The sequence below is a fragment of the Oryzias latipes genome, chromosome 14 (genome assembly GCF_053564925.1).
Source record: "Oryzias latipes strain Hd-rR chromosome 14, Olatipes_Hd-rR_3.1".
Taxonomy (NCBI): domain Eukaryota; kingdom Metazoa; phylum Chordata; class Actinopteri; order Beloniformes; family Adrianichthyidae; genus Oryzias; species Oryzias latipes.
The window spans coordinates 15533755-15552062 of record NC_136250.1 but is presented as its reverse complement, the minus strand read 5'-3'; the positions used below and the strand labels follow the sequence as shown (position 1 = coordinate 15552062).

At 37.2% G+C, this 18308-nt stretch overlaps 1 protein-coding gene across 3 annotated transcripts in view; it reads right to left on the bottom strand.

Annotated features, from left to right (window-relative positions):
* Positions 1-18128, bottom strand: part of ephb4a (eph receptor B4a) — a 52166-nt gene extending 34038 nt beyond the window's left edge. Inside the window, exons 1-3 of one of the 3 annotated variants that reach the window (XM_078930600.1) lie at positions 17655-18128; positions 17542-17578; positions 16207-16417 (exon numbers count right to left, since the gene is read on the bottom strand). In XM_078930600.1, the coding sequence (XP_078786726.1) occupies positions 16207-16285 (79 nt within the window). In that variant the 5' untranslated portion in view covers positions 16286-16417; positions 17542-17578; positions 17655-18128. Of the gene's footprint in view, positions 1-16206; positions 17157-17541; positions 17579-17654 lie in introns of those variants that run through there. The other 2 variants (XM_020708900.3, XM_011483458.4) reach the window with 2 other exon arrangements.
* Between the last annotated feature and the right edge of the window lie 180 nt (positions 18129-18308).

The window sequence follows — 18308 nt, the reverse complement described above, 5'->3', positions numbered from 1 at the left end:
AAATTTACGAAATCCTGCTTCAATAGGCAAAACACCCGAGCAGATTTGCACAACATGAGGATCTTAGGATTGTGAGGTTACTTCCTTGTCATTTCAAAGCTCTATATTACCAGTGACCACACTTATGAATACATTGGATAACCACATTCACCACGTGTGAAAGCACACTTGTGCTAATTTGAAAACGCAATCAGGTGAGCTATAAAAGGCAGCAGGTGAGTTCATCTGTCTTTAACAAAAACTGAAGAAGCTAGAAGACAAAGAAGATTGAGAATGAGAGGACATGAAGAAGGTAGAGGAAGAGGAGAAAGAGGTAGGAGGAAGCGGCTCAGGTAGATTAAGAGGAAGGTGGAGGAAAAAGAAGGACCTGAACAAAGAGGACAAGGACCAAATTTGACTAAAGACATCTGTGTAGCACTTATTCACATATTATCAACCATGGACTGACACTGATGCAAGCTGGACAAGGAGTTCAACCAAATCTCAGCAGAAATACTGTTGAGCCAGTAATTTGGACATTTCATTAAGAAAACAGATAAGTTCATCACAATATATTGAAAATAAAGCTTGTTGTAGGCCTACCTATTTTCAATGTTGTTTACTGTGCCATTGACAGTTGGTTGCATGCCAATTTTTTATATATATTATTTTAACATAGGATTGTTTTGCCAACAAAGACAGCCTGTGATCTGGATGAAATCTTATAGTATGATCCAGCCAGATGGAGAGTCAAATAGTTGCAGTATTCTTGTTGCTTTTACTGTAGTTTTTCTTCAGAATCAAAGTGTTTGTACTTCAAGCAGTCATTTTGATTTGTCTACAGATTTTATTTATTTTTTTGTTTCACTAATTTTATTGTAAGTTGATTACTGTAACCAAATATGATAAAAAATACCATAAGTATGTAAATAAATACTTGAAATAGGATCTGTGTTATGCAGTGCTTTACAAGTTTATAGAGGGCATACTTGTGTACATTCTCCCTATATTTGAGACCAATCTCGAAGAATGTTGTGGGTTTCTAACAATTGTTTTTATCTTAATTATCCCTTATGTCTGGCCAAAATTCTAGAACATGCTATTTCAAAAGTAAAATAAGTTCTATACAAATGAGTCTTATTTATCACAGCAATGTGACACTGGTAGCAATAGTGTCTGATCCCTGAGGACTGTGCTTTTTTTTCAATGAAAACTAAGAACATTTTCACAAATGTGTATTTGTTTTGACTTAAGTGTGTAATTTTCCAATGAGAATTTTGCAGATTGCACGTGGTGAAATATATTTTGACAAAACGAACCTGGTTTTCAAAATTGTTCTTAAACAATTGAACATAACTGTAATAGAGCACCACACACACAGCAGAGACAGGCTACTTGTAATTTAAATAGCTGCTGAGATGAAATTGGCAGAATGTAACTGTTTAAATTAGGGTGAGAGACATACATAATTCTCACAAGGATCAAATTTTTTTTAATCATTTTATTATCTTCAACTATGTAGGGATACACACAAAAATAATATTATAAAGCCTCTTCTGTTGAATGTTAAGCTCCAGAAAAGACAGGTGGATGTGCCCTGACTATTTTGAATTTTTCAACTGATTGGAGATTACATTTTAAGAAAGTCATCAAGAACGCAGGAGCTCAACAATTGTCCTTTTGCTTTTCCCTCTGTAGACTTTTAGCAAAACGGTCTTGCTCGTAGTGGAACACTATTGGTTATTAAGAGGGATTCACTGGTGGTAAAGAGGCTTGGTACAAAAAACTGGTGCTTGACTTTCCGACTGTGTTAAAACAATCACTTCATCTTGAATGTAAATAAGATTTAGAAGAAAAGAAAAAAAAAAGGATTGTAGACTTTCAAAAAGGTCAGAAATAATCCAGTTTTATCTGTCCACTGAAAAAAGTGGAGGGGAGTTGAATATTACAAAATTCTAAGTGTTCATCTTGACAGCAGTTTAGATTATCATAAATACTGATGCTATTTACAGTCAATTAAAATGAAAATAAAAAATTTAAAGCAGCTGTTTGAAACATCATGTTGAAGTTGTTTTACAAGTGAAAGATTAAGATGTGATTTTTTTTTAACATTTTTATCTGTTGGAAGAGCAGCATAAAGATCCTGGAGAAACATAATGCTGGTTCTGTTGTGTCAATGGTTTGGCAAAGTACTGGTATTGATTGCAATAAGAAGATATCAAAGCTTGTGTCATATGATGCACATTATTGCAAACCCTCTACACAATTTACTGTCAACCAAATGCAATTCGTGCAAAAAATTCCCATCAGCTGCCCTATATTTGGAATTTGCTGCTCGGCGCTTGTCAAAAAATGTGTTCATAAACTTAACACTCCAGACCCGTGTGGGAGGAGCAACCAACAAATGGTGTTAGCCTGATCGCTACATGGAGCATTATCTTTGTATACTTCATTTACATTTCGAAGAGCTCTACAAAAGCATAGGTAAACACGTCTCCATGTCTGAGTTCATGAGACCATTTAGAGACTCTCCAGCATGGTGAGCGTCCGCCGTTTTCACCTTTGTGTAATTTGTGACCCAGTTTAAAGACTTGCTGTCCCGCATTAGTCCGAGGAGGAAAAAAAATAAAAATGATAAATTTGGGGGCCTTTTTATTGTTGTCTCGATGTAAATAAAAAGATTATACTAAAGTTCAGGATGAGAACAATCAGATTCTCCCGTGTGGGTTTTGGACTCCACCCACTGATCACATCATTGAACCTCCCTATTTCAAAAGCTGAGTTCCTGATTAGTTGACGTGACGGGTCTTTTTCCTCAAAGTTCTGATTTTTAAACTCTGGACATGACACACTGTGCCACTCAAATTGTGCCGTGATGCTCAAATCACACTGGAGGACCTCTGATCGAGCCTTTTCATTGACTTAACACTAAAAGGGAAAATCTCTGCCGCATGAATCGTATTCAGACTTTAGTCTAAGGCTTCTGAAATCAACAGTTGTGTAGCAAATAATTATGCCCATTGTCCTTACATTACAGAATTTTGAAAGTGCTATTTTAAAGCTTTTTTACAACACCTTGCATCTTGGACAAAAAATTTTGTTGCTGCAAAATTGCAGTAAAGAGGAAGTCCTCTCTATGCCATGCCATTGCAGCTAAAAGGGGGGGGGATCTGTTACATTTATTGTTTCTTTGCTTTTGTTTCTTTTTCTCGCTCAACTATAAAATTGCAAGCTTGAAAAAGGAAAAGACTATTATTGTCCTGATGAGAGAAACTGAAATAAGCGGCAAGGAAAATATAATGAGATTATATCGATGCCATTTTGAATAGTTTTTCCCATAAATGAATTGTAATTTTTTTTTAAACATTTTTTGCTCTATGTAAATAACTTAATGACTTCATTTAAAATGCTTTCCGTTTCTGCCATCTATATGCTAACTATATTTTAATATTTATTTTGCTCCCATTCAACATTGAACTATAAAATTATAGACAAAACGTTTAGCCTCAGGCTAAGATACCATGTAATGATAAAACTACTTAACCTCTAGTTAAGATATTTTAATACTTGTGAACAGCTACTGTGTATCTGTGGTTCAGTAAACAATATAAGTATAAGACGTGCATGATTTAAAAAAAAACATTCAACATCTAAAACAACCACTGCATGACATAAGCTGCAGACACTGCACTTGAATTTCAGGGGAGTAGAGGTGTTAGATGAGAGGAAAGGTTATTTACAGGTGAGGTGGCAGAGGACTGAAACCTGGTTAATGTTGTGCACAAAAAACCCAATGACCTAGAGCAAGTTCCCTGGCTTCCAGATTACAGCACATCTGAAATTGAAAATAATTGAAGCTACTTGAATTCAGCAGGTAACTTAACCTCCACTTCTTTCTCTGTACTTAAAAAGCTTGCAGCAGAACAAGGACGCTGTACTGTCTGCAGACTTTAGAGCAAAGAGAACTTTAAAAATCAGAAGGATGGCTGTCAATCTGACACCAACCTTGGACAATTTACAGAATTTCTTAACATTAATCTTTTAAGATCATATCCATATCTGTAACTTGGTTCAGCTGTGACGAGGACCCTGACTTTGACCAAATAATAGTAATAATAAAAAATGTTTTTAAAAAAAGTAAAAAAATAAAATAAAAAAGTAAAAAACATACAATTAATCAACCAAGTCGTTTCTAATTATATCAAAAGGCACTTTGTTTTTTCTGATATGTGATTTAAATGAATGATTCCTTATGATTATAAATGATGTAATTTGTAAAAATAATTTATTTAAATATGCAATAATAAATAGCACTTAAAATTGGAAAGCTTAGTTTAAAAAAAAGTATTTTCTTTAAGTTTTCATTTACAATACATGTTGGACTGTGTAATGCTGACTTTGTGTAGAAATTTTGGACTCTAGTTTACCTTGCGTTGCCTCTGGCATTCAATTTGCTTGAGCATGCAGTTAAAAACAGACACCGCACTTTTGAAAGGCCAAACAAAAGTGTTCATTCCGGCTCTTTTGTGGAGATAGTTGCTTTGGTTTGAATGAGAGTCGTGGGCAAACCACCACAGCTGTGTAAAGACTGTGGAGAATACGATGACACCTCACTCTTCTTTTCGTCTAAATCTAAAGTGCTGTGGTCTTTCTACATGACAGGTCTTAACTAAACAAATAACTTTGGCAGCTGCTCTCTGTGGCTGAGCACAAAGTAAAAGGTGACTTGTAGATAGATGGGTGCAACAGCTGCTGTCACACACCAGGTTGTCAAACTGCCATTATAAAGAAAGCAGGGATTTATGAGCAAACTAAACACATCAGTTTAACAACTTTAAGCTGAAACAAATTTTTGGTCCTCTTTATTGGATCTGCTGATAAAAACCTTATTGTGAGCTTGTGGTATGATTTGACCTACCACGATGCTTTCTTTCTGGATTTTTTTAACGTACCGATACACATTTTCTCGTTCGTTACTAAAAAATGTCTGTGGAACACAAAATGCAACACTACTCACACCCATGTATGGTTCTTAGTAGGTCTGGTTAGAAAAGAGTGTTTAAATTAGCTAAAACCACCTGATCTAAACAGTATCCATCTCCATGTCTAAATATTGAGGCGAAAATTGAGAAAAATTGACTTGGAAGATGTTGTTTTCTGTTGGTATGTAATGCTGTTCCCAAATAGATTTATTTTGTATGACTAGATTTATTTTCGCCAATATTCTGAATAAAAACAAATACTGTGGATGAACCAACAGTAAAACTATGCTCACACAAGAAGGGAAACTTCCAGACTTGTTGGATATTTGGGCAGATCTAATGAAGAGCATTGCAATATTGAAATAAAGCAAAGAAACGGCTAATAAAAAGACATAATATGGGACAATCCCTTATCCATGTCTCATAAAAACAACAAAATCCGGTCTGTATTTGAAGGTAAAATTTGCAGTGTAAAGGTAGGCATTGAAAAGTTAATAGCCTTAAAAGCAGGTAAAAGTAAACAACCAAGTCGCGCAAAAAAGACCCTTATAAAGGGTCCAGTCCCCCCTTTATCAACAATAGTCTCAATGGGCTTTAAAGCAGTAGTTTGTGTTATAAACGTGAATCATAAAGAACATAAAGTCATAGAATTTAATACAAAATGGCAAACTAAACTAAACAGACTAAAATAAACTGGACATCCCTGCCCTCAGACCCTCCTTCTCAGTAAGGAAAAACTCCTAATAAAACAAACAAAATTTAAAAAGGAAGAAACCTCAGTTGTGTCCACATGGAGGGATCTTCCCCAGTCCTTCAGGCGATGTACCAGAGCATCGCCTTAAGGACTACCACGCAGGAAACCAGGGTTCGATTCCCGGAGGGGAATGAACAATGGTAATGGGGCAATTACCATATCTTTCAGGTCCTCAACTTGGAGCGAAGAAAACAAGCACTGACCGCATGGATTTAAAAAAATATGAGAGAGCAGGCCCTTAATAATAATCATGACAGTAAATAAAAGCACATTTATAAGATAGTCTCCTGCAGCTTCCCAGTGCTTTTTTCTTCGCTGCAAAGAAGGACCCGAAAGACGGGTTAGCATTAGGCTAATATGTGCTAAAAACATTAGCCATGAAGGTACTTAAAACTCCGTGCGGGCAACGCCGCAATGAGCATCTTGGATGTAATAAATATGTGGGAATTACATCAGCCTTTATTTTGTCTGCACACCACTGGAAACACAAATTTATATGATGGTTGAGAGTTTTCTCCTCCTGCGCTTCGAAGCTTCTCTGGAATAGCTTTGTCTTTTATTTTAAACTGTGCTACAGAATCGCTTCCATAAGCCAGTGTTTTTCAACCTTTTCTGAGCCACGGCACACTTTAACCTTAAAAAAAATCCCGCGGCACACCAGCATCCAAAAAAAAAAAAAAAAAAAGGAGAAACTCATGGTCTGTATTGATCTACAGTCCCTCCGCAATCTCACATGCATTTTTGAGATAATTGTTACAGAAATAGCTGGAAACTGCAGCTGTTTTTTTTTCTAAAAAATGCAATAAAAGTTAAGTTAGAAGATTTAAAAACAGATTGATGTGTGTTCGTTGTTTCAAGACGTTTAACAACAGATCTCCTTGTGCGCTGTCAATCTCACGATCCAATGCATCATGGGAGATGTAGTGCATAAAACGGCTGGAGATCGGTTTTCGGAGCTTCAGTGTTTTGTTCACTTGTTCCACGGTCTGATACCGGATTCTGTGCAAAGCTACACCGCTAAAGACGAGCTTTAGCTGCTATTTTTGTTAGAACTGAGCGACTTTACGAGCTAAATCGGGACAAGGAAGTGAAGACTTTAACCACGTCTGATTGGTCAGACTGATGACATGTGATTAAGCTCCCCAAGAATGATTGGTGGAGACAGTTAAAGGGACGGGACTTTTCCAAAATACAGCCGAAAGTGCAGCTGAATCGCGGTACTGTACAGTCATTCTTATCAAAATGTCTTTAATAAAATAAAATAAACGTAAAGAAAATGTATTTTACATCTTTTATATTCCTAACTCCTCAGTGTTTTATCAGGGCCTGTTTGGATGAACAGAGAGCTGAAATCCTGGAGATGGGAAATGTTTTTAGATCAGTTAATGAGGACAATTTCCCACGGCACACTTGACCATCTCCCACGGCACACTAGTGTGCCGCGGCACACTGGTTGAAAAACACTGCCATAAGCTATGATAACGACATGTTAGCATAGCATTATAGCATCAGTGTGTAACAACAGATCAGCACTATACATTATACTCCCCTTTGGTGCCATGATTCCAGCAAATTTATCCTCCAGTTCTGACTGGTGTTGTTAGAAACTGCCACATGTCCAGCTTAAACTAAACGGTATGGAGAAGTGTACAGAAGTCATGGAAGGGTGGGAGGTGCTTTAAGGCAGTGTTTTTCAACCAAGGCACACTTTATCCTAGACAAAAGTTCCGCAGCACACCAGCATCCAAAAATTAAAAAAAAGGAGAAACTCATAGTCTGTATTGATGTACAGTACCTCCGCAATCTCACATGCATTTTTGTGATAATTTTGGCAGAAAGAGCTGGAAGTTGCAGCTGTTTTTTCTAAAAGATGCAACGAATGCGTGGCAGTTTAGCTCTGGCTCTGCCAACAAACTAATTGGCGAATCGATCCCCGCTCTCCCCAGCCAGCTGCCCCCCGGCGGGGCCAGTCTGCAGCTCACCACTCCTCCCAGGGGATGGGTCAAAATGCGGAGAGGAATCTTCTCCATTGTGGGATAAATAAAGTATCATTTAATTATAAAATTTAGGTAAGTTTTCAGTAATAATTTTTAACTAAATTTTTTGAAATTTTACCCTGGTAGTGTTTTTTTCTCTCCAGTTTGTTAAACATGAATTTTTATGTAACCTCACAAAATACCAAATATATTATTTCTAAATACTGCAGTTGCAAAGGTAACTATAATTTTTGAACAATTATATGATCAATGTTTGATCAATTTTACACACAAAAAATAACAAATATGTTTTCTGTAGCTACACAAAAACTGAACATGTTGAAATTTTATTAGTTTTTCCTTGTCTTAAACAAAGATTAAGTCTTTGAAAACATTAACAAAAATGTGTTTTATTTATTTTTAGATTATTAAATTGTTTCAATTTACTTTAATTGTGTCTGTTGGACACTTCACCTTAATCCTGTTTTTAAATGTTGTTATTAGTTCTTAAATTTAACATATAAAATAATTCAGACGTTATTAGAAAAGTGTTTCAGTTACAAAGATGACTTGGACCAAACTCTGGGATGTTTATCTGTTAATAAACACAAACCTTGAAGCAGAACTAAACTGTTGATCTCTGATTTCATCAAGAAGATTTAAAAACTGATGTGTGTTCGTTGTGGTTTCAAAACGTTCAACAGGGAAGACTCATTGTATGCTGAGACGCTGTCACTTTAACCCAATGCACCATGGGAGATGTAGTGCTAAACTGCCGCAGATGGCAGATAGACTCGCTTCTCTGAGCTTCATTGTTTTGTTCACTTTTTCCACGGTCTGACACCAGATCCTGTGGAAAGCTACACCGCTAAAGACGAGCTTTAGCTGGTATTTTTGTTGGAATTGAGAGACTTTTATGAGCTAAATCGGAAAAGAAGGAAGTGAAGACTTTAACCATTTCTGATTGGTCAGACCGATGATGTATGATTAAGCCTCCAAGACTGATTGGTGGAGACAGTTAAAGGGGCGGGACTTTGCCAAAAACAGAGCTAAAGCTGTGGCTAAATCGTGGTACCGCCATTCTTTTTAAAATGTCTTTAATAAAATCAAATGAACAAAAAGAGAAAGGTATTTTATGATCTTTTATATTCCTAACCACGGTACTCGGTGTGTTTGGATGAACACAGAGCTGATATCCTGGAGATGGTAAATGTTTTTCGATAAGTGAAAATGGGTAATTTCCCTAGGCACACCTGGGCATCTCTCATGCCACACCGGTTGAAAAACACTGTTTTAAAGGGTGCACGCACCTGTAAATATTGTACAAACTTTTTTTTTTCTTGGCCTCACAAAAGAAGATCCTCTTTTCTTGGTGCAATTTTCATGTCTGCTCGGCCTGACTTTACTCCAAACAACGGAAGCCCAAGAGAGCACCAAGCAAAAAGCTGGGAAAATAAAATCTTGATGTGCCCAAAAATAAATGGTCTAAACTAAAAACATCCACACTAAGCACGTCAAAAAACATTTAAACTGAGTTTAAAAGCAAATAAATACGTTTATAGAAGATCCACACTTGATCATGGTAGATACATCAGAATGTTTTAACTTGAAGAGCTGAATGGATAAAAATACAATAAAAATAAAAAAATAAAAAAAACACTTGTTGCTGTTGGGACCCATGAAGCAAATCTTGTAAATGCAAAAAGACAGTAATAATCCCCATTTTAACCGGCGTCTATTTACTTGGAAAATTAAAAAAAGAAAAACAATTCGTTTAATGCTACACCAGAAATACAAAAGCCCCAGTGACTTGAAGAAAAAAATAAACATTACTGAAGGTTTTTGTTTTCGTTTTCTGGTTTGTCAGTCCTTTTGCATGTTCTAGAACTGAACACCTCTGATTATAATGCTGATTAACAAAAAAGCTTTGGGCATGAATAGACAAAAAGTGCAGAACCTGTGTTCCTGGCTGCATCTTAATGATACTAAGAGTGGAAAAACTGCCAAGAAAATGTGCTGGGAGAAAAACAAAATGGGGAATTTACAGGTTGGGTCTGAGTGTGGGAGGACAAGGGGTTTTAACAGCTTACATTTATCAAGTCAAAAGCATTTTTAAATCTTCATAAATGAGTTATTAACACTAGTAAAATGGATTATCCCTCCTTAATTTAAAGCATAGGATGCACTGCTCTGTATTTTTTGTATATATCTTTCACACGGCAAGGCTGAGAAATGTTTCATTTGGGTCAGTAATAGTGGTAAACATGCGCCCTCATAAAGAATGTTTCACACAGAGCAGCGTATTCATTTGGAGTCAAAGTAATCATCTGATCAAGATGTCTGTCTTATAATCTTCATAGAGACAGAAGGAAAAGAAATCCATACACTTAATAAGCAAGTAGTGTGTGCAAGTAATTCATTGATCCCTTAGTTGGAAAAGGATGAGTTATTTGGCTGCGCTTCATCTGCCCTCCCATCAGTTCATTACAGCAACCCCGCTTGGTGGAGAACAAGACAGAAAATGATCCAGAGTGCTGTCAGAGAATTGGGCTGTTACCCAACACAAAAACTAGACATCTTGTTCACACTTGGCAAGACACAGATGCTCTGGAGTCGGTCAACAAGGCATGGCAACCTCTGTTTGAGCTGTACCCTTTAACAAAAATGTAGAAGCACTGTAAAGCCAAACTGCACAAAAAACTTTTACAATTTTTTAAAAAAAAATATACAAACTGCATGCTGCGCAGAGGCAAGCGCTGCACAGCGCGTGCGTCGGAAGTTTTCTACCACAACAGTGACACAGCACTAACAGCACTAACAGGGCTGGTTTAAAAAACCTAAAACATAAAAGTCACTGAGAGCTTTCTTCATCTTCCTCTTGTGCACTAAAACCATGGAAGTCTTCCTCCTCAGTGTCGGATTGGAATAGCGTGAGACATTCTTCGCCACACTCTGTCTCTCCTTCGTTGTCGCCGTCAGTGTCACTCTCATCCTGAGGCAAATTCACTCCTGAGCTTGCGCTGTCCTCTCCGTCACGCAGCAGACCGGCTTTTCCAAACCCGTTGGTGGTGATGGTGGATTTTTTCACACTGCTTTTAAACGATTGCTTTTAACTTGAAAGCTGCGTCATATGCATTTCTTCTTGCATTTTCCATGATGAGGGTCTCTTCGTGCTATTCATTCAGAAAGCAGGAATTGACATTAAACTTGCGTCTTCCTCGACACATTTACCGTGTTCCCCCTGTCTCACTCTTCCCCGTTCTGCTCGGGCGCCCCTAGCGGCCGTTAGAAAAAAAATGTGTAAACTAGAATGTGACTAGAATTGATGTTGACAACACTAGTCAGAGGTTCAAGGCGTCTTTTTCATGGAGGTCTGAAACACGGGCAATCTTTTAAAAATCGTAACCGTTGATGGTAAACAAAGGATCAAAATTCTGATGTTTTTAAGTTACTTCTTCAAATTCCTTTAAGCACAATTTTTTGTATCTATTTTAAGAACATTTTATGATGTCATGTCTGGGGAAAACCAGAAAATATATCAGGATTTCTTTCAAACTGAAATGATCAATAAACCTAAAAAGTATCTAAAGTTGAGAGATCAGGAATAAAATTCTGATTTGAATGAGGCTAACATAACAGCTACAGTTTCTGCTTAAACCAAAATAAAGAGCATGCTAAATGACTGCCATATTCCCCATTATTGTTTTTGTTATATAAGTAAAATAGTGCACTTGCGTTTTTCCACAAGTGCTGTTCAATAAATAAATCTGCACTTGTTGCATAACTTTATCATTTCAGCCGATAAAGAGAAAAAAGGAAAACTCATGATGAATAAGACCTCTGGCCTATTTTTTTTAAAGAGCTGCATAAGCCATAGGAAAAACCTATTATTGACTGACCTGTAATGGACAGTTATGAGGCATGCCTCACCGTGTACCACTCTGCTGCAAAGAACAATTTTACAAACAATGTAAATAGCCATTTTTTATGCTTCAGTCATTTTAAAAGTTTGAACATTCACTCTCTGGCACTTTTTCTGAGAAGCTATTAGTTTGTCTGCCCCAAAAGATTTCCTGCCCGATTTTCCAAACTGAGCTCTGAATGCTGACTACTCCAGGTTAACACAGACTACTCAGAAGTACTTCACACAAAAAAACTTCAAAAAACCTAAAATGTCCCTTTAGGTAATTTCTAAAAAAAGAAGAAAAGAAAAACACAAAAGAATCTGGGTTGAGTCAGAGGCTGAGTCTCATCTGCAGGAACCTGCAGTCCCAGCTGGAGATGAAGTTAAAGCTCCTCTGATGGTCTTGACTCTCAAATTGAAGAAAACTGACATAAATTAGAGGTTTGGGAAAATCCCCAGCTTCTCGCACACTACAGAGTAAACAAACATTTCCCCCACAAGAACTCCAAGTAGCAGTTATAATTTTACGTTGCCTTCTGATGGGCTGCATTCAAAAAAAACAAAAACTGTAGGTCTTTACAGGCAGTTCTAATGCAGCCACTGCCATCACATCTGTTGTATCCACAATTTGACTGAGGAGAGCAGTAGTCAAAACATAAATCTCAGTTAAAGGAAAGCTCTGTGGTGCTGAAACCAGGAGCAGATGACAGATTAGTGTTCCTGCCACAGATGATGTTAAGTCATGTATGTTCACGACGTTCCTGTTTACAAAAAGAATTTCAATGGTGTGAGCTCATTTGGAGAAAAGCTTCAGTTTCTAAATATGCATTGTTTTAATGGAATTTTGTTTAGCTGAAAATAAAGTTGAAGAACATGTCTTCTATTAATTCAATTTCTTTTTTTTTTTTTTTTAAAAAGACCCACTCTGATGAAAACCATGTTCTTAACATGTTATTGTGGCATTTTTCTGATGATGGAGGACATGTATAAAGAAAATTAAGCTTAAATTGGATTTCTGAGTATTTCATTTTTCAAATTAATGTGAATAAGGTGCAGATGAAAAAAAAACGCCATTAGACAAAGCTTATTGCTGTGACGTGGAAGCAACAATTATCATTCACTTTTAGATAAAAAGATCAACTTTGGGTTGCAGCGGTAATGTTAGGTTGGGGCTGTGAGAGGCTGTGAGGGGCTGTAAGCTAGTGGGAAAGCGTGTAAACAGATGGATGATGGGAAGTGGGGGTGGGCTTACGTTGCACCAACAGCCCCCCCCACAACTCTGTGGCAATTTTTTAAATAACTACTGCCTTTGTGCAGATACTTTGTCTTAGAGAATGACAGGTTTTTTTTTTTTCATTTGGGCAAAAACTGCATAATCTTAAAGATCACTGGGAGTGCATTTTAAAATAGCTCAAAAGATGATCAGAGTGGGACTTTAACTCCTTTTCTGAGGAGAAATTGTGTCCAAAATGTGCATCTTAAAAGCAGCCCAACTACTGCAGCATACAAGGATATAAACGGCAACAGCCTGAAAAAGCACCACAGCGAATGAATGCAGAGAATGAATGCAGAGTTCATTCGCTGTGGTGAACAGCTGTGGAGCATACACAGCAGTCAGTTACTTTTGTAAAAATCCCTGCAGTTCAACAGCTCTTTAAAGAAACCTGCTGGAGATTCTTTGATCTTCGGTAAACACAGGCCTATTATTTCAAGACAATTTGGTATCAAAGGGTTTTTGCAGACGGATGTTCCAACAGCAGATCTCTGATTCAAATGAGCTCCATGGTTCCCTCTGCAGCACAGTCACACTTCCTTATTAATGCCACACTATTACAAATAAATAAACAGCTTTGTAAGTCGTCAACGTGGCTCAGTGACACTTTTCAGCCCTCGGCAAATGATCCCAGATGCTGTCCCGGTTGTTACGCTGATGATGTCGAGCTGCAGACGCTCGTAAAGACCACTTGAAATTGAAGCCGCTATTCTATTTAACATCATGACAGATGATTTTAGACTCCACCAGCCTCATTTCTCCTTCTCATTCCAAGCAATCCACTACAATTTTCTTGTTAATGTCAAGACTGCTGACAAAAGTGAAGGTACGTTACAGCCAGGAGTTGTAGGATTTGGAAGCTAAATTTGTTCTTTTACTCGAGAGCTAAATGTAAAAGTTACAGACCACTGTTGCTCCCTGCACTAAAATATGACCCATTTTACCCCCCACCCCCACCCTCTGAATGCTTTAGTATTGATTTGTGGATAACATGGTTAATGGTCCCTTAGGAGGCAAAATGGAAGAAAGGAAATCTTGCTTTTTTCAAAGATTGTCTTATAAATGGACTTTAGGAAGACACTAAAGCAATTTGGTCAATGGTTTGGGGCAAATTTTTGGATCATAAACGCAATAAAGGAAAAACTGGTTCAGTTTATTGGGGAACTGATATAATTTAATTGAACCAACTCTATACCCCCATGCAGTGACCCCCAACCTTTTTCAGGCCACGGACCAGAAAAAGGTCAGTTTTTTCACAAGTCGGCCTGTTTGAGGCTGAAGTGGGCGTCATATTTTTTTAGCTTCTAGTTTCTTTTAACTTTAAAGAGCAAAGTTTATCTTCGTCCTTTATAAAATGTTTACAGCTGGTTTAAACTTTATTTTTACACTGGAGTTGGGTAGAAACTGGGCCTGCACAATATTTAGCAAATTCATCGTTATTGCGATATCAAGCTGTGCAAAGCGCAAAAGACGGTAAAAACTGCAATAAACAGTAACCTTAAATATGTTAAAACAATCCTTTGGCAGCTTGAATTTTTTAACGAATCAAATAAATCAATTTATGCATTTGACCAATCTGATCGACCCCTTCACGTTGCTGACCAATCGGTTGGAGTCCTTTAATGTTAGATGCTTTCCCCCTATGTAGACTAGAGTCATTTGGAGTATAATTTAAGTTATGTTGACTCTTTTTTTTAAACTGTTGCAATGAAATGGAAATGATGTCTTTGGTTATTTTGCTATTCGTTCATGTATTGCAAGTTATATCGTCATCGCAATATTGGTCACTAATATCGCAAATTGTGAGTTTTCCTCATTTCGTGCAGCACTAGTAGATACCATTAAAATGTGATAGATTTTCCCTTAACCCCTTAACCCATAACAAGGTAAAATAAAATAAAATAAAACGTCAGCCTCGCCCAACTTCTAAAGTACTATATATAAATACAAGAAGAAAAATTAGAACTATAATTGTTATTTTCTAAATACAACAATAAACGTGAGTCCACTGTTTGAACAACTATTAGGAGCATCCTCGCAACATTAACTTGGGTGTTTCAACTTAAAAAGGTAGCAGATTTCGACACATGACAGAGCGACTTGACATGCATCAAGAATGAGTCAGATGTGGTGGGGGGAATCCAGTAGTTTTCCGAAATAAAACCTCCTTTACAATCGAATTATAGTTAAATCAGACAAAAATATAGGTTGCGATTTTATTTTTCTGCAGCCCGCAACCAACTGCACATTTGTGGACCATATGGATTCTGGCAACAGTTAAGGTAACACACACTATAGAAAACAAAATGTATCAACCCCCCCCCCCAAAAAAATCATGCACCAATCTATGCTTACTATAGGAGTGTGACGAGTAATCAATTTATTTTCCTACAATCCAACCAGATCGATCCGTCTGAGGTACGTTATCAAAGCAACCTATACCATTATAAAATTGTTTCAAAATAAAATAAACTGATTAAAACAGATATTGGAAAATATCATTTAGATTGAGGTATGGTAGGTTTATTTTACTGTAACGTAAAAACGACCATGTGCATCACAGAGGACAACACACACGTGATGGCAGCCCATCATTCCCGTCCAATGTGTGGAAACAGTGAATTTTGCAAAAACGTGACCAAACGGTGTGCTATAATGTTCCATTTGTATTATTTTGATGTGGAAAAACAAGTGTGCTGAACATAATGGAACTAAAATGTGAATGGATTTGCCGTTAGTTATTGTTTACTTGTTTGTACAAATATTTAATTTACATTATTATCTTGATTATCTTCTAAGAAACCACAAGGAATCTGGTCACACTGGTTGAATTTTTGGCAGAAGCTGTCCTGGATCAATTTTGGATTAGTGATCAAATTGAATCGTTCAAAATTAACCAATCAACTATGAATCATATCAGCAAACACAAATTATGATATGAATCCAATCACTGTAAAAATAAACCATTACACTCTTGATGTTTACCATTAAATCCTTTGTGCTTTTGGGTGGAGCAAAGAATTTGGGATTATTTAAACCCTATAAATACTTGCATTCTCCTCTTGAATGATGTCCGAACTCCCAGAAAGCACACACTATAGACTGAAAGCTTCTTTTTACTCTGTATATTTAGTAGTCTGCTGGCTTCACTTGTTGCAGCTGAAACCCATCCATCACTGTAGCTTTTTAACAAAGGGAGGCTCCTTTCTACCTGTTTGCTGAGTTAAACCTAGGCAGTGCAAATGGCTCTTTAAAGGGCTTCTTTATGTATTTGACTGAGACTCCCCCTCTCTCATAAAGAAAAGAAAAACATTTGAAGATAAACAAATCAGACTTACCTTCTTCTGCTGAGACCACACCGACCCAATGACAGACGCACGCCAACAGGATCAGACATTTGTACATCATCAGCTCCATGGTGTTGACTCAATGAACAGATTTGGGATTAAAAAACCCAGGTGGAGGTGGAAAAGGGGGAAGCTGGTGGCGGTTGTTCACCTCTGATGGAAAGCCAGTCCGCATTTAAAGTAGACTCACACTGAAAAACCTCTAAAAACACAACAGCAAAAAAATAAAATAAAAACAAAAATAGAAAAATCCGCGCGCGGTACCAGCTCCGTCACTTTGCTCTCCCAAACAGAGACACTTTAGTTTTAACTGAATACAACTCCCCTCGCAGTGAGACGGGAAAGTTCTTCAACTTTGTCTTGTAGAATAAAAAAATAAGGCAGAAATCAACTAACTTACTTTTTTTTTCTTCTGGCTTTTTGACACAGACTAAACTTGTCTGTTCGGTTCTAATAACTAACCTTAATGGGCGCCACAAGACTTTTAACCCCCCACCAAAAATACAAAATCTTCTCGTGGGCTCAATCCGCAGCCGGGGAGAATCTCATCGTATTATTGTCACAAACCAGCAGCACGCGCTTCCAATGTCATTACCATATTTTCCCGGCGTGTTAGGGAGGAAAAAGTCCTGCAAATCCACTCTACTGTCAGAGAATGAAAAAGAATAGAAAAAAAAAAAACGTGAAGGTGGTGGAGATGCAAAGCGACAGGTCCAACTCTGGTTGTATTTAGAAGCAAAATTAGACTGAAACATGAACGCAATATATGTATATTTCTAAAGTAAAAGCAGAGTTACGACAAAAGCTTCTGTCAGAATTCAGAGCACTGCATAAAAGTGCCTAACAGGGACGGTTACTATTAGCAGGGCACCGGAGACCCCTTCACCGCAACGAGCTAAGAGTCGACTGGTCCAGTTAGCTCCACCCACTCCAGTACCCCAACAACAGCCGAATCAAAGCTCGCGATAACTAGCGGTATTTCCGACTGGACCTTCAAAATAAAATATGTACGATTGGAAAACAATCCTATATTTAAAAAAAACGTAAATGTCGCCCTGGTCTTCGTATATTTATTTATGAATAATTTGTAAAGTGTACTTTATCATAACTTGGAATGAAAATCATAAAAAGCCCAGACGAATTGATTTAATATAAAATAATGTTTAAATTTTTTTAAGATATGTCAAGCCATTTTATTTGAAATTCTGGTTTGGCAAATTGGAGTTCGGTCTTTAATCTTTTTGATTAAGCTACAACCATGTTCATTAGTCTGCAGCATATTACAGGGTTACTTCAGATTAATTGGCATACATTTTTAAGATTTACCTAACAGATGTGTTTGATCTGTGGTCGTCCAGAGAACCTAGGAGAGAAAAACTTACTACAATCTAGCTGGGATTTTAACAAGGAATTCTAGAGATCAAATAGGATTTACTTACCACAAATGTGAGTAACTTACTACAGCACTTTGTTGCACTGTAGACACAATATTTTCTGGGATGCAAAGGTTTTGCAACAAACACTGTGTTGTAGACATCACAAAAAATGTAAATGATTCCATTGAGGTGGGAAAATTAAGACAAATAATGTTGTCTGGGGAAAAAAGTTAAATTCAGCTAAGTCCTGCTTTTAAAAAAGGGTTGACACAAAACAAGTTATGCTTTTATTTTGACAATTGCTTCTCACTTTAGCCCTACTCGGAGTATAACTGTCCGACTTGACTCAGAATCAAAAACAAAAAATAGATGGAATAGATAGGAATGCTGTTTCACTTATCTGAAATTATGAGACCAGGGGACAAGTAGCTGCTATTTCAGCCCAGATTCTAAGGGGAAAAATCCTTATATTTTTGGTGTTGCCCAGAACTCAAATCATAATATCGATTTCTTTTAGAGAGAAAGCAGAACATGCCCAAATTTCATATAGGAAACTCAATTTAAGCAACTGGTTGCACCTGGTAGCAGCACCTATATTCCTTGGAATTAGGCATCTAGTGATCAACAGCTGAGGTGTGTAAGGTCCTGATTGACTGGATCAGTGCATTTCCCAGATCAGTGTTTCAATCCTCTTGTCATGCTTTTTGTTCAACCTAA